This window comes from Zea mays, chromosome 1 (genome assembly GCF_902167145.1).
Source record: "Zea mays cultivar B73 chromosome 1, Zm-B73-REFERENCE-NAM-5.0, whole genome shotgun sequence".
Classification (NCBI taxonomy): domain Eukaryota; kingdom Viridiplantae; phylum Streptophyta; class Magnoliopsida; order Poales; family Poaceae; genus Zea; species Zea mays.
Window position 1 is genome coordinate 120681052 of NC_050096.1, and position 17095 is coordinate 120698146.

At 50.2% G+C, this 17095-nt stretch overlaps 1 protein-coding gene across 1 annotated transcript; it reads left to right on the forward strand.

Moving 5' to 3' along the window:
- Window positions 1–142: 142 nt before the first annotated feature.
- LOC100192965 (Queuine tRNA-ribosyltransferase subunit qtrtd1) lies at window positions 143–12647 on the forward strand. Its single transcript, NM_001358514.1, has 10 exons — window positions 143–616; window positions 796–970; window positions 1060–1218; window positions 1483–1579; window positions 1772–1842; window positions 2420–2471; window positions 2832–2880; window positions 11217–11354; window positions 12163–12282; window positions 12366–12647. The coding sequence occupies exons 1-10, from the start codon at window positions 411–413 to the stop codon at window positions 12493–12495; spliced, it is 1197 nt and encodes a 398-aa protein (NP_001345443.1). The 5' UTR covers window positions 143–410; the 3' UTR covers window positions 12496–12647.
- Window positions 12648–17095: the final 4448 nt, after the last annotated feature.

Below are 17095 nucleotides of genomic sequence, written 5' to 3' on the forward strand. Positions count from 1 at the left end.
AGTTTTAATAAGTAGTAGAGATTTTATAATCTGAAAAGAAAAAAAATTGTTTATTCTCATTTTATGGGCCTGGCCCAACCCACGTACGGATTGGAACGCGCAATTAGACTGTGGTCAATCTTCCCCGCTAGTCCTTGTTCACCTTCTCCGGCGGCAGCCTCCAAACCACCCTCGCGCTCTACCACTCCGGTCGTGTAGCTCCCCAGCAGGCAACCACCATCGCGCACCCACCGGCCACCGCGTCTACATTTGCCAATCTCTGCTTGAAGCGTTCTGCCCACTCTTTCAACCGAGAAGTTCACTATTATCCTGCGCATGTTCCCTTTCCCCCTTTCGTCGTGGCACGCACGTTAGGAGTTCGACCGATTGCCGGAACGTCTTCCGCCGTCTTCTGCGCCATCGAAAGAGCGATGAGGTTTGTGGTGACGAAAGTTTGCAGCGGCGGAGGGAAGGCGCGGGCGGGTGCGCTCCATATAGCCGGCGCCGGCATTGGCATTGAGACGCCGGCGCTGCTGCTGTCCACTCGTAAGGGGCTGCCGGCATTCTTGTCCTGTGACCTCCTTGCCTCCTTGCCACTCCCGGACTCCCTCCTTCTCCATGTCTGTCCTACCCATTTGTAAGTCTCCTCCACCTGATCCAGTTTCCCTCCACTCTGACCGTATATGCTTTTGTTTAAAAACAAAACCCTCAAATAACTAGAACTAGCCCCTCTTGGTTGGAACCGTACGGTCATGTTCTTGTGAGTTGTAGCCATTTAACTGAAAGAGTTTGATCACCTTTCCTTTATTTTCTCAGTATAGAAGGCCCTCCAGTGAAGACAATATCAGCTATTAGGGGTTTGCACGGTATGCTGGGTTTACCTGATCACATTCTTGTAGCGGCGGCAAGCGATTCTATTGAGAGTCTGCCATCATGTGAAGCCACCAACAAATTTGGTGCCTCCTTTGAAACTCCTTCGGGTCGTAGACTGGTCGGTAACTTAGTCCTTTCATTTTTCAGCTTTCAAGGGTGCATGTTTGTTTACATATATAGATTTGATTTTTTTTTTAATTCTTTCAGGTAAAACCATCAGACTATATGGAGTTGATTTCCTGTATGAAGCCTAATATATGGGCCAGTTTGGCGGATGAGGTACCAGCTTGGGTGACTGAGAAACGAAACAAAGTCTCTGTTGACAGGACATTGCGGTGGCTTGATGCATGTATTGCTTTGGATGTGGTAGGATAAGCTGTTTTCATCAAACTGTGTTTGATGACTTTAATGTATACATCTTTCTCTACTTTTCAAAGAGTTGTCACTATTGGAATGTCTGAAATAGAGCGAAAATGAATGGCTAAGTGACACTTCTAATTTGTTATCAAATTTGCTACAAGTTTGGAGGCCTCTGGTGCAAGCTTCTTAAAATCTGCCAACTTTTTTTACAGATGGAATCAACCTCAGGCTTGCCTTCTCTTATTGTTTTTTTTACAACTCTTACTTCAGGCTTCTGGGACTAATAGTTTTGGTGTAATTGTGGGAGGATCTAGCTTAGAACAGCGAAAGCTATGTGCCACTGAAGTGTCGAAGCGGAATGTTTCAGGTTATTTTATATTTCTTTTGATATTAGTAATTTTCAGTAGTTTTATTTTGTAAGTACCCATCTCGAGGGAAGAGGGATGTACCTATGATTTTTTCTTAAGCTTGCACTAGCTCTTTAGGAATTCACTTGATGGTGATGTTTTTAATTAATTTGGGAAAAATACTGATCCTTTTGTTGCCAAATTTGGTGCAGGCTTTTGGATTGCAGGATTTGGCTTTGGAGAGAGTATTGAAGAACGTTGCACTTTGCTCAATGCCACAACAGTGAGATAAAAATGCTTTTTATTTCAAATATGAAAGTGCATTGATGATGATTTGCTGGGCTATGCTTAAAATTCTATTGCCACACTATGTTAGGGCGGCATTTACATTAAAATAATGTGCCGAATGTGAACCTGTCAAAATGAGAGAATTTTATGAAGTACCACTCCTGCAGATCAACAATTCATTATTGTGATCCTGCTGACGTATCTGTGACACACCACCCCACATGTTAGTGAGATGGTGGCATGCCAGTTTTAAGAACGGCAAATTTTCAAATGTGTTCGAGTTGTAATAGAAGATTTCAACTGTCATATTAAAGTACCGTATTCAGATTGTCTTATGATTTTTGATTTTTGACGTAGCATTTAATGGTTATATTCTGCATTTGTAATATTCGCTTGAAACAATAATTTACACGTTTTAGATTACCATACAGCCCCCTGCCCTGTGTAACCTTCGATTGTGATTAAGCTGAAGCCACGGTTCATGCTTTTTAGATGTTGTCTTTTAATGTATTTAGAAGTGATCTTTATTTTTGTTCACAATGTGACTAATTATTTGCTTTTCTTTCTTTCAGGATTGCTTGCCACGGGAAAAACCTCGGCTCGTATCTAGGCTTGGTCTTCCAGGTGCCTGTGCTGTATTTTCCCCAGTAACTTTGGATTTTGTTATGCTGTTTCCACAGGGGCAATGGCTTAGGAAGCTTCACTTTCTTTTTTGTCTGATCTGTGACTTCTTACATTTTAACCTCATCATCATAATTAACAAGCTACAGCCTAGCTGTTAAACTTATCCAAAATTTAGCCTGTCACTTAATGGTGGTTTATAAATACATTGGTTAGTAATTTTTTTTCCTTTTCCATATGAGAAGCTTTACATAGATCTTTTTGACAATTTTCCGAAAGTTAATTCTGAGATATCTTTGTATTAAAAACTTTTTTTTTACAATTATCACACATTGATAACTCAGTACATTTTGTGACTTCTAGAGGAGGTCTTGGAGGGTGTGGCTGCTGGTATCGACCTTTTTGACTCCACGTATGCTCATAAATCTTTGTCCTATAGCTTTTGTGATAAACAAATTCCTCAATGGCATTATAAATTATATTGGTTCCCTGAGTGAAATCAAAATTGTGTTTCCCTTGTGTGCCACTATTTGACTTTTGTGTGCCACTTCCGTCGTTGAATTGTTAAGTTGCAGTTATGTTGATATGGAAATGATGATTTTGCCCCTCTGAACAGAGTTTTAGCCCCTTCCCTTACATGCGATTTTACAGATCAATGATGTTGACTTGTTTATCAAATTAAATCAAGTAGCACACCCCGCCAGCAATGTAACATATATTGCACAATCATCTAACATATATATGTAAAATGTTACATTGAGGATCTTTACCAACGTTGAGTACAAAAGGAAAGGACATATATAGGATGGTTAGGGGCCGTGAGAGAAAGCGAAAGGGCCTCTAGTTGAGTTGGTTAGGTGGTCAGAGTAGTACTCCTCAGGTCCTGAGTTTGTCTCCCCATGGAAGCGAATTTCATGCTGTGGTTAAAAAAATCCCCTCGTCTGTCCCACACAAAACACAGGTCTAAGGCCTAGCCTAGGTCGCGATCCTTCTCACATGGCCTACAGTGCCACTGTGGATGGGTGGGGCAATGGTTCAAGGGTTTTCTCGACCTACGTGAAAAGGTCTTCTTTTTAATATAATGTCGTGGGGGCCAGTGTTCTTAAGGCGCCTAGGCGAGCACGTGGACCAGACAGGCGCCTTAGCGCCTAGGCGGCGCCTAGGCGACGCCTAGGCGGGAATGGCGAGCAAGGCGACCAGTTCTGCCCGGGCGCCTGGACGCCTAGGCGTCGCCTAGGCGACGCCTAGGCGACGCCATAAGAACACTGGTGGGGGCGGTCTTACCCCTATAGGTCGAGTTTTAGGGTCCACAGGAGAAATACAAGGGAATTTAATCAAATTAACTGCATTAAGGATGAAATGGAGCACCTCTCGATGGAGGATGCGATCAGACATAGATGACAAGTGTATTTTGACAAATTGTTTAATAGGAAGAATGGGGACATAGCCTTTCAGTTGGATGACTCGTTTGCTGACACCAATAGACGCCAATGATTTCAAGCTGCCTGGTCGCCTGGTCAATTCCCAGGACCGACCAGGTGTCACGTCCAGACGTTACGACCAGACATAAACTATATATTCTTGTAAAGCACACATGGAGGAGGCAAGCAATAAACTATTTCCTAATCCCTTCTTTCCTCTCAAGCCTGCGGTTGAGAAGTCTATCCTCACCGGAGAAGACGGACGGCGGCTACGAGCTATGTAGCCGAGGTCCAGCCAGTCAGGGGTTCGACGCTCTTGATAACCTGGTATCACGATCCCGACGATCCTCGCCTGTGCCACCCACTTCGCCATCATCAGCCGTCGGCCCTTCTTCACCAGGCTCTGCTACTTCCTGCGCCGCACCTGCCATGGGGGACGACCTCAAGACCACCGTCGAGAACCTCGCCAAGGCCGTACAAACCCTCCTAGCCATCGCCGAGGCCAACGCCAAGGCGATCCAAGCCTTGACCACCGAGCCGTCGTCGTCCGCAGGCCACCGCCAACCACCCGGCGAGCACCACAATGATTACCCATCTAGGTTCCAGAAGATGGATTTCTTGCGCTACGATGGCAAGTCTGATCCGCTGATCTTCATCAATTGTAGTGAGTCCTATTTCCATCAACAGTGAACCATGCCGGAGGAGAGGGTATGGATGGCTTCCTACAACCTCGAGGACGTGGCCCAGCTGTGGTACATCCAGCTGCAGGAGGATGAAGGAACACCGTGCTGGGGCCGCTTCAAGGACCTCCTCAACATGCGATTTGGGCCACCCCTCCGCTCGGCGCCGCTGTTTGAGCTCGCCGAGTGCCGACGCTCTAGGACCGTGGAGGACTACTCGAACCGCTTCTAGGCCCTCCTTACTCGTGCGGGTCGGCTTGATGAGATCCAGCGTGTCCAGCTGTACACTGGTGGTCTGCTTCCGCCGCTGAGCCACGTGGTCCGCATCCACAACTCGGAGTCACTCGCGGTGGCGATGAGCCTGTCGCGCCAGGTTGAATTGATGGAGATCACCAGGCCAGCGCCGACACCGGCTCTAGCTCGCCCAGCCTCGCGCGGTCTTCTCCCGACCCCGGCACCGCGCCCAGCACTCGTCGCGCCCCCTCAGCAGCTTGCGCTCATGGCACCACCGATCGACACCCCTGGCCCTCGGCGCGGGCAACCAGCGGCAGCTGACTCCGGAGGAACAGGCGGAGCGGCGTCGTCTTGGCTCTGTTTTAACTGTGACGAGAAATACTCCCGTGGCCACAACAGATTTTGCAGGCGCGTTTTCTTCGTTGACGGGGTGGAGATCGACAATGGCGAAGACGTCGTGGCCGGGGCTGACAAAGTGGCACCTTGCTTCTCCCTGCATGCCCTGGCAGGGGTGCCCATGGCGGACACCATGCAGCTCGTCGTGACGCTTGGGGCCACATCCCTCGTCGTGCTCCTCGATTTCGGCAGCACGCATAACTTCATCTCCGAAGAGGCGGCGCTCCGACTTGTCGTTACGACATCGGCCATGTCTCGCGGCCATGGTCGCCGATGGCGAGCGGGTCACCTGCGAGGGCGTCATTCGCGCCGTGCCCCTCCTCATCGTTGGTGCCCTGTTCTCGGTGGACCTCTTCGTCATGCCACTGGCCGGGTACGACGTTGTCCTCGGCACCAAGTGGCTCGGCGCACGGGGACCCATCGTTTGGGACTTCACTTGCCGGCGCATGTCGTTCCAGCACGAGGGCCACACCGTATGCTGGCAAGGCGTGGCGCCGCTAACTGCGCCGCGCCTCCAAGCGACTGTGGCCGTGGCCACGGACGTCCTCCTCGACAGGCTGTTGGGCTCCTTCGCTGACATATTCGCTGAGCCGACCGGTCTACCACCAGCCCGGGGTCACGACCACCGCATCATCCTCAAGCCCAATGCTTCCCCGGTGGCGGTGCGCCTGTACAGGTACCCGGTCGCCCACAAGAACGAACTCGAGCGACAGTGTGCCGCCATGATCGAGCAGGGCACCGCAGCGACTCATCGTTCTCTTCGCCGATACTCCTCGTCAAGAAACTGGACGGGTCGTGGCTATTCTACGTGGATTACCGCGCCCTGAATGCGCTCACCGTCAAGGACACTTTTCCCATTCATGTGGTGGACGAGCTCCTCGACGAGCTCCACGGCGCGCGCTTCTTCACCAAGGTCGACTTACGGTCGGGTTACCATCAAGTGCGGATGCGGCCCGAGGATGTGCACAAGACCGCTTTCCGTACTCATGATGGCCTGTACGAGTTCCTGGTGATGGTGTTCGGCCTCTGCAACGCTCCGGCCACATTTCAGGTGCTCAAGAGCAATGTTCACTGGCCGTTCCACCGCTGATTTGTCCTCATCTTCTTTGATGACATTTTAATCTACAACAATACATGGGTCGACCACCTGCGCCATCTTCTCCGAGCTTCGACACCAACAACTCTTCGTCAAGCGCACCAAGTGTGCTTTCGGTGCCACCTCGGTCGCGTACCTCGGCCACGTCATCTCCGAGGCGGGCGTTGCCATGGATCCGACCAAGGTGCAGGCCATCCATGAGTGGCTGGCTCCACGTTCAGTTCGAGCGGTCCGCAGCTTCCTCGGCTTAGCAGGGTACTATTGCAAATTCGTCCACAACTTCAGGACCATCGCCGCGCCCCTGACTGCCCTCCTTAAGAAGGATGGTTTCGAGTGGTCCGACGCGGTAGCAGCAGCCTTCGACGCCCTCAAGGCGGCCGTCTCCTCTGCTCCGATCCTCGCCATGCCGGACTTCACCAAGTCGTTCATCGTCGAATGCGACGCTTCGTCGCACGGCTTCGACGCGGTCCTCATCCAGGAGGGCCACCCGGTGGCGTTCTTTAGTAGGCCGATAGCGAACGACACCGCGCCCTCGCTGCCTATGAGCGCAAGCTCATCGGCCTTGTCCAAGCCATCTGCAACTGGTGGCCGTACCTCTAGGGCCATCGCTTCCTCGTCCAGACCGATCACTACAACTTGAAGTACCTGCTCGATCAGCGCCTCGCGACGATCCCTCAACATCATTGGGTGGGCAAGCTTTTGGGCTTCGACTTCACCGTGGAGTACAAGAACGGGGCGGCGAACGTGGTGGCCGACTTGCTCTCCCGTCGTGACACATCGGAGGAAGGGACTGTATTGGTCCTGTCGGGCCTGCGTTTCGACTTCATCACGCGTCTTCGGCAAGCACAGCCCACCGACCCGGCCCTCACCGCCATCTACAATGAAGTGCGCGCGGGCTCCCGTGGGGCGCCATGGGCGGTGATCGACGACATGGTGCAGTACGCAGGCCGCCTCTACATCGCGCCTGCGTCTCCCCTCCTACAAGAGATCTTGCGGGCGGTGCATGAAGAGGGACATGAAGGGGTGCAACGAACTCTCCACCGTCTTCGGTGCGATTTTCATTTCCTTAACATGAAGCAGGTGGTAGAAGACTTTGTTCGCGAGTGTGTCACATGCCAGCGCTACAGGTTGGAGCACCTGCATCCTGCCAGCCTACTTCTCCCTCTGCCAGTACCGCAGGGCGTGTGGTTGGACATCACTGTCGACTTCATCGAGGCGCTCCCTCGCGTGCGGGGCAAGTCGGTCATCCTCACCGTGGTCGACCGGTTCAACAAGTATTCCCACTTCATCCCACTCGCTCACCCGTACTCTACCGAGTCCGTCGCCCAAGCTTTCTTAGCCGACATTGTCCGTCTTCATGGAGTGCCGCAATCCATTGTGTTAGACCGCGACCCGATCTTCACGTCGACATTCTGGCGCGAGCTTATGCGCTTGGTGGGCACCAAGTTACACATGACGACTGCCTTCCACCCGCAGTCTAATGGGTAGTACGAGGCGGCTAACAGAGGCATCATCATGTACCTTCGCTGTCTCACGGGCGATCGACCACGTCACTGGTTGCATTGGCTCCCATGTGCGGAGTTCGTCTTCAATACGGCGTACCAGAGCTTGCTTCGGGACACCCTGTTTCAGGTCGCCTACGGGCGCGACCCACCGACCATCCGGTCCTATGAGCCAGGAGACACATGGGTGGCGGTCGTTGCCAAGAACATGGAAGAACGTCAGGAATTTCTCGCCGACATCCACACTCGTCTCGAGCAAGCTCAGGCGTTTCAGAAGCATCACTATGACAAGGCCCATCGTGCTGTTTCGTACAAGGTCGATGATTGGGTGCTGTTACGACTTCGTCAACGCCCGGTTGCATTGCTGCCCTAGGCCACTTCCGGCAAGCTCAAGCCACGCTACTTCGGGCCCTACCACATCACCGAGATGATCAACGAGGTTGCCATCCGCCTTGCTCTCCCACCTCAGGCTCGCCTGCACGACGTGTTCCATGTGGGCCTCCTGAAGAAGTTCCATGGCGCTCCGCTAGAGGCTCCCGACCACTTCTGCCGGTCCACAACGGCGCCATCACTCCAGAGCTGGAACACGCTGTCTGTCGGCGCGTCGCTCGTGGCGTCGAGCAGGTCCTGGTCCATTGGAAGGGTCCGTCCTCTGCATCGGCCACCTGCCACCTGGGAAGATATTGAGTTGTTTCGTGCCAAGTATCCAACATTTCAGCTCGGGGACGAGCTGCCTCTCGAGGAGGGGAGAGATGTCACGTCCAGGCGGTTACGGTTAGACATACACTAGGCGTCGAGCACAGGATGTGCGACGCGCAGCGGAGCGCGCGACACGCACAACAGGCGCCCGTGAAGAGGAAGGCAAGGAAAGTGGCTAAACTGGGAAAGAGAGATAGCTTCCTATTATTAGCTCCTAAATTAGTGGGCTGATTCCTTCCTATTATTATCTCTTAGATTAGGGGGTTGTTCCTTCCTATTATTAGTTACAAAATTAGTAGGTCCTTCATATTATTAGCTCCTAAATTAGTGGGCTGAGGGCTATATATTCTTGTAAACCACACATGGAGGAATCAAGCAATAAACTATTTCCTAATCCCTCCTTTCCTCTCAAGTCTGCGGTTGAGGAGTTTATCCTCACCGGAGAAGACGGTCGGCGGCTACGAGCTACGTAGCCGAGGTCCGGCCAGTCAGGGGTTCGACGCTCTTGACACCAGGTGACTAGTTGCAATTAGGCAATGACCAGGGCGACTAGTCGACCCCTAGTCGGTCTCTGCTCGTCCTAGACCTTTTAGACTAGCAGCTGTACTTATATAGGTATATATATAAATATACCTTGAAAGGCAAGTTCTACAGGACAACGATTAGGCCTGCTATGTTATATGGGGCTGAGTGTTGGCTGACTAAGAGACGACATATCCAACAACTAAGTGTCGCAGAGATGCGTATGTTTCGTTGGATATGTGGTCACACAAGATTGGACCGAGTGAGAAACGATGACATACGCGATCGTATAGGAGTAGCACCAATTGAAGAAAAGCTTATTCAACACCGGTTGAGATGGTTTGGGCATGTCCACCGGAGACCCCCAGAGGCACCGGTGCATAGAGGCATCATAAGACGGGACAATAATATGGAGAGAGGTAGAGGTCGATCAAACTTGACATGGGAGGAGGCAATCAAAAGGGACTTGAAGGAATGTAATATCCTAATGGAGCTGTGTTTGGATACAAGTGCTTGGAAAGAAGCTATCCACGTGCCCAAACCGTGATTAGGCCTTTTTCCTTTTAGTACTCTCAAAAGCTTTCCCCCTCCCTTTTCTCTCTCTCTTTTTGGTGATATCTTGTTGGGTTTCAACTCTAGCTTACCCCAACTTGCTTGGGACTAAAAGGCTATATTGTTGATGATGATATTATATAAATTAGAACAAACAACCATGATATACAAAATAACATATTGCTTTATTGTGAGCTGTGACTGGCCTGAACCTGATCCCGACCTAAACCAGAACCTGACCGGAAGGGAATGCTGGATTAGGGGCGTGGGCACGCTCGCCATAAGCCTGCTGAAGATGGCCAGCCGGCAGCAGAAAAGGAGGGGCAGCTCGAGGCAGATAAGCACCAGAGGCCGTCGAGGTTGTGCAGAGGATGTCGGGCTCTGGACTCTGGAGTCTAGATGGCCGGCTGCCGGCCGGAGAGGAGGTGGCTGTGTCACGAGCATAGAGACGGCGGGAGGTGGTGGCAAAACAAGGTGGCGGGCAGAAAAACTGAGCGGGCGGGCGCAAAAAGGATCGGGCAGCACCTGTATGCTGTAGTAGAAACCCTAATGGGCCATTGGCCGCCAACCCATTAACACCCTGCAACCCAGCCACGAGATCCCACTCCTGGTTGCCCAATTAGTCGTGATTAGGCGACGATTAATCGAATGACTGGACGACTAGACCTCCTAGTCGCGTCGCTACCCCTAATCGGGCATAACAGATTGATCAGGGCAGCTGCTCCTCTGCCCCACCCTCAGGGCCGCCACTGTATATGGGCCTCTATACTAGAAGGGCCTTTATACGCTTAACAGAGGGAATTGCCATGACAATATAGAGGCAGGTATACGGATGATCAGATGACACGTTGATGAGGACATGGCAATGAACCACTGGTGCCACTGTGAGCTCAAGGAAAGTGGACGGAGCAACGGTGGCCCGATTCTAGCCGATGACTAGCATCACAGTCGCGCTCTGGTGGTGGATGAGGCCCCCCCAAGCGACACTGAGTGATGCTCTCCATAGCGCGCATGCAGAGAGCTCGCCCACATGCCGGTTGTGGGTGCTCACATAATGGCGTTGGGTTAGATAAAATTGCAGTGCTCACCTACGCTAGCTTGTGGGCTGTACTCAACAACCACACATGTCTAGGCTCGTACACGCGGCTCGCCTGAATCCTTCGCAGACGTGCGTGTGCGCATGGCCCTCCCACGTCCACTGTTAGGAGCACAATTGCCCAAGTGCGGCAACGACCTCCCACTGCTTCTGATTCCGCGGAAGTTGGATCCTGGTGCTGCCAATTCTGTCAAGGATGGGGTCAATTTGGGTGGTGGTGGACAGGTGGAGTTGGAGTTGGGTGGATAAGTTGGAGAGGAGGACAGCTGTGGGCCTCATTTGTCTTAAGAGGGACATTTTCTGCACTAGAAATATATGGAAATAGCTCTGCAGGTAGTGGAACCATCGTGTATGTGACTTATACATAACGGAATTTGGTGGAAGTGGCAACCAAGGAAATGCAAATTTCAATAGTGACAGTGAAGGAAAGTGACCATTTTTATGGTATACAGGCAATCCATATAATTCCTAATGTCTCTGAGGGAATTTGCTCATATATGTTTCATAAATGTGCTTAAAAAATTTAATTTTTCGTATTTTGGAACAACAGATACATTTACCAACTTACTATGGGTGGTTTCGCACTGATCTTCCCTGTTGACATGGTTGAAAGAGAAATGCAGAATGGTGTACTCAACACTACTGATGGCGATTCAACAAAGATTAACCTGCGTGCTACAACATATCGGTAGGTGATGTGATCTATGTAGATATTGTCTTTGTGCCAATGTTTGTGTGTAGTATTTGAGAAGACATGGTTCTATGTATGTGTACTGGTGATTTTAAAAGAAGTCGCAGCTAAATTTTCTCAGTTGTATATTGGGCATGCAACAATTTTGTTGGTAACAGTTTGGAAGTATTTTTAGTTTCGAGTAGATAAATGAGCGCATTTGAGCGTTTTGATCAATTAATGCTGCCCCATTTGAGCATTTTGATCAATGCATGACTTTAATTCTCTCCGCAGATGTCTATTGGCTGCATTTAATCTTGTGGGTAAATACATAATCTATTAACCTAGTAGGCATACCTAATACACACAGAAAATAGTTAGTATTCAATTTCAACCACGATGGCTGCATTTTTTTTGTTCCTAACACAATGGCTATTGTCTGCTACTGGTGCTCATTTTTAAAAGGGAGAATGGTGGCATATCAAATTCTTCGTGATGTCTTAAAAGGTTACATATCATATTGTTCTTGATGCCTTTTCAAGTTTCATTTCAGTATATTGCCTATAAAAGTTGAATATATGTTTAACTTAGGGTGGGCTGGGGAAGTGGAAGTGATAAATTACATGATGAAGTGTGACAATTATAAAGATCTAAGATTTGTTAGATCTAAATACTGAATCCATTGGCTATTGATTATGGTTAAAATGGAGGTTTATCACCATACCAGACACTCCAAATCGTTCACTGTACCCGTCAACAGATCCATGTTGGATCTGTTGATTTTCTGCTATATGACTTCATGATTTTTGGGTGTTTGTTCCTACAGGAAGGATACGTCACGGCTAGTTGATAGCTGTAATTGCTTCACATGCCAAAATCACACCCGTGCGTACCTCAATCATTTGCTCAATGTCCATGAGATGTTGGCTCAAATTCTTCTGGAGATGTAAGCAAACTCGGATTCCCAGTTATGGTTCATTAGGGAATATATTGAGTGAACGATGTTTATCTTTTCTGTTTATCCTGCAGACACAATACCCATCATTATCTTCGTTTCTTCCATTCCATACGGGAGGCGATCAAGGTTGGAGAGTTTGATCTTTTCCGACAGGAGTTCGTTAAGAAGAGACGCACCCATTTCGCTGCTGTTGTGGTCTAGACGTGACCAAGAGTTCATCTGGCTGTCCTCACAAGATTAACTTATCAATTAATCAGACTTGTGTACACCTGAATCCTTACTAGTCAACTTTCACGTCTATGATTGACAAGTCTGAAAAGATTCATACATTAAGTGATAGAAGTTGTGTGCTAAACAACTGATGCATTTTCTTCATTGGAAAATTAATTACCATTCCTTGTTACCTGATTTATTCAAACAAGTTTTCTGATGCTTAGCCTTGCTTTAGAAAACAAAATGTTTTATTTTAAAACAAAAGGTGATGCTTCATATTGGATAGGAATTTTTATAAAGAAAATACTTATGATGGTGAATGCATCGTGGCCATGATGGATTCAACATCTAAAAAGGTACCTTTGTCAGGTACCAAACTTTAGGTTTTAAATAATAAAAATAAGACCGGGCGGTTGACTTGCACGAGAAAGGAGTCTCGATGTAATGTCTTCGTCTGAGTTGTTTAAGGACCGAGTCGATGTAGGCCTGCTGACCGAGGACCTTTTAACTAGTCATATGTCTCGTCATGGGTAAGCTTTGCCTCGGTCGGACCAATACCAGAAAGGCCACCACGTAATGGGAGTGGAGAGATGGCGAGAGTAACGTGTACCCTCCATGGCAAGAGGATGGACGGTGGAGTATCTGTGCTCTCGGTTGGCGTGAACCCATTCTGGTCCTGAGAAACCCGGGTGCGAGTTGACATATGTAAGGAGTGAGTGCTACATATGTCGTGTGGTTGGAGATCCCCATCTGAGTATTAATCGATTCAGATCGCTGTTACTTCTCGAACATGAAGACTTGGTCACTGACTTACACGTAGCATCAAGTGAACTGAAGGGATGATAAAAGACTTGGTCACTGACTTACATATAGGCCAAGTGCTTGATCTAGAATAGAAAGAAATCTAGATGCAGGTAACTACTTAACCTGATAAGTAAAAATGGATTTTTAAGGATCCACTCATAATAAGCTTTTCTGCAAAGAGAGTCTTTGAATCTTGATGAGCTTTACCTTGATTCCTAAAGGCCAGCATATCCTTGAAAGTCTTTTTCCTTTGACAGGTAAGACTTGCTAAAGTACACTCCGTACTCAGGGTTTTCAAACTCATGTTGTTGTAGGTGATGAAACGACTGAGTTCTATTGTTTCTGTTCCAAGGTGGTTCCCAAGCAGGAGGATGAAAACTAAGTTTTATTTGGGGAAGGTGTTTTGTCTTCCTGTGATGTAATAATAAGTTACACACTCAAGTACTCGGATATGTAATAACCACTCTTTCTATATTTTTCTTATGAATGTAAATTATGTTATTGTAATCCTTTCCGCTTACTCCTTACTCCGATGATGTGTAATGTCTGCGTGATGGGTTAAGCGCTCTTGAGCGATATGATGAAGATACAGATAACCAAACTTGCTGAGTCATTATGCACACCCGCATGACTGTCTGAGGTCCTTAGGACAAGGACATCTGTAGGTGGGCCTACTTCCTTGGGAAGTTCTGTCACAGGTAACCACTCAATTTTGTCGCCCGGTCCGCGCCCTGCAATGTGACAATGACCGCGAGTTCAACGACCATGCCTCCTATTCTTTCTTTCTCACTCATGGCGTTCAGTTGCGTCTCTCGTGCCCTTACACCTCTACCCAAAACGGTCGCGACGAACGCATGATTTGCACCACCACCAATATGATTCGCTGCCTTCTCTTCCAAGTGTCTCTCCCTACCAGCTACTGGGCAGAGGTGCTGCACACCGTCACACACCTCCTCAACCGCCTTCGCTCGAAGGCAGTGAGGCACCCTACTCCCCACCATGCCCTGTATGGCACAGCCCCCTCCAATGACCACATTCGTGTGTTTGGCTATGCCTGCTATCCTAACACTTCCGCCACCGCTCCCCATAAGCTATCTCCTCGCTCCACTCGTTGCCTCTTCCTTGGCTACTCTCCTGACCACAAGGGGTACCGCTGCCTTGACCTCGTCTCCCACCGCATAATTATCTCTCTTCATGTTGTATTTGATGAGGATGTGTTTCCCCTTGCTAGCTCGTCCCCACCCACCGATCTCGACTCTCTCCTTGAGTCCGATCAGGTTCCCCCTCCATTCCAGGCGCCCGCCTTGCACCGTTGCTCACACCACGTGTGGCCTCGACACCTCCACTTGCATCTATTCCCGCGCCACGTGTGGCCCCGTCGACACCGCCTCCACCACGCGTGGCCCCAACGATCACACCTATGCCCTTCACCGACCCCCACCCTTGTCTACCACCACCATGGGCGCGCCACTCCCTCGGTGCCCATAGACTTGAGCACGTCGACGTGCGCGACTCATTTCGTGGACCCCGCTGTCGTCTATCACCGCCGCGAGTCGGCCACGACCGCAACCCCCGACGTCCTGGTGGCCCACTCTGAGACGCCTTTGTACCACCCGGTCGCCATCCACCGCGACCCCGGGCACGTCCACCCGATGGTGACTCGGCGCACCATCGTCGTTCTCCGTTCTGTCGAACGACTGATTATGGCTACTGATATGACCAACACTCCTCTAGACGCCTCCTCGGCCCCCTCCTCCGTTTGCACCACCCTCGTTGACCCACACTATTATCGTGATATAAAGGAGGAGTACGCGGCCCTACTGGCCAACCATGCCTGGGACCTGGTGCTGTGTCCACTAGACACCAACGTGGTCACCAACAAGTGTCTCTTTCGCCACAAGCAGACCTCAGACAGCTCCCTTGACCGCTGCAAGGCCCATTGGGTCCTTCGGGGCTTCACCCAGCGCCCTAGAGTGGACTACAACGAGACCTTCAGCCTTGTCATCAAGTTTGCCACTGTTCATGCCATCCTCTCCCTCGCCCTCTTCTGGGACTGGGCGATCCACCAGCTCGACGTCAAGAATTTCTTCCTCCATGGCACTCTAATAGAGAATGTCTATTACAGCCAGCCCATCGATTTCGTCGACACCACTTGCCCGGATCTGGTTTTGCCGATTGAACCGCTCCCTATACTGCTTCAAGCAGGTGCCACGAGCATGGTATAGTTGCTTCACCTCCTACGTGGCCTACATGGGCTTCGTCGAGGCCAAGTTGGACAAGTCCATTTAACGGCGCGGCAACGACACCGTCTACCTCCTACTCTACGTTGATGATATTGTGCTCATGGCATCGACCGCCGACCTTCTATAGTGCACGATCGTCGCCCTTCAGCGGGAGTTCGCGATGAAGGACCTGGGGCCCCACCATCACTTCCTCGACATCACCGCCGAACGTCGGTCCCAGGGTCTCTTCCTTCACTAGCGCCAGTACGCCATCGACATCCTGGAGCAGCTGTCATGTCCGAGCAGCTATCATGTCCAACTGCGGGCCCTGCTCCATGTCTGTCGACACTCAGGCGAAGCTCTCTAAGGACGACGGGACCCCGGTCGCCAACACAACGTCTTACCAGAGCCTGATCGACGCGCTCCAGTACCTCACCTTCTTCAGGCCCGACATCGCCTACGCCGTCCAGTAGGTGTGCTTGCATATGCACACCCCGCGGGGAGCCCCATCTCACCGCTCACAAGCGGATCCTGCGCTACCTCTGTGGCTCCCTCGATTATGGCCTCCTACTCCGACCATCTTGACGTCGGAGCTCGTGGTCTACACTGACGCTAACTGGGCCAGATGTCCCGAAACGCGTCGGTCCACCTTCGGTTATGTCGTGTTCCTGGGCACCAACCTCGTCTTCTGGGCCGCCAAGCGACAACCCGACGTCTCCCGCTCCAACGCAGAGGCCGAGTACCGCGTTGTGGCCAATGGCGTGGCACAGGCCTCCTGTAAGCGCCAGCTACTACACGAGCTCCACAACCGTCGTGTACTGCGACAACGTCAACACAGTCTACCTCTCCACCAACCCCGTGCAGCATCAGCGCACAAAGCACATGGAGATCGATCTGCACTTCGTCTGAGAACGTGTCGCTGCCGGTGATGTTCGGGTTCTCAGCGTCCCCACCACGCTGCAGTTCGCCGACATCTTCACCAAGTGGTTACCGTCGAGTGTATTTTTAGACTTTCAATCCAGTCTCAACATTTGTATAGGATAGAGTTGCGATTGCGGGGGTGCCCGTTTAGGGTTTGGGGTTTACCCCATGTATTTACTTTCTCACCCCTATATAATGGGCCAAGCCTAACTAACTCAGTCTATTAATACATCACCCAACCCCTTGTTAGGGTTAGGATTTTGCCACACCCGGATTTATGGGGCAAACCCGGGTGCGTCTCATATGTGCGCCAAACAAGATCAACACATATAATGACTCGATGTATAGAGACGAATGCCACTAACTTTATTACATAATGAAAATGTCTTACAATATAACTGATAATAAATAAGACAAACTAATATTATTATTCCATGGCGCCATCAAGCTGACTGGGAGACGACACCTAGACCTCATCGAAGTAGTCCTCCACCAGTGACACTTGCTCTTCACCTCGAGGGGGGGGGGGGGTTATCTGTTACACCCGAATTTAAGGGGTAAAGTTGGGTGCGTCTCATATGTGCGCTAAAGAAGAACAACACATATAATAACAGAGTGCATAGAGATAAATGTCATAAATA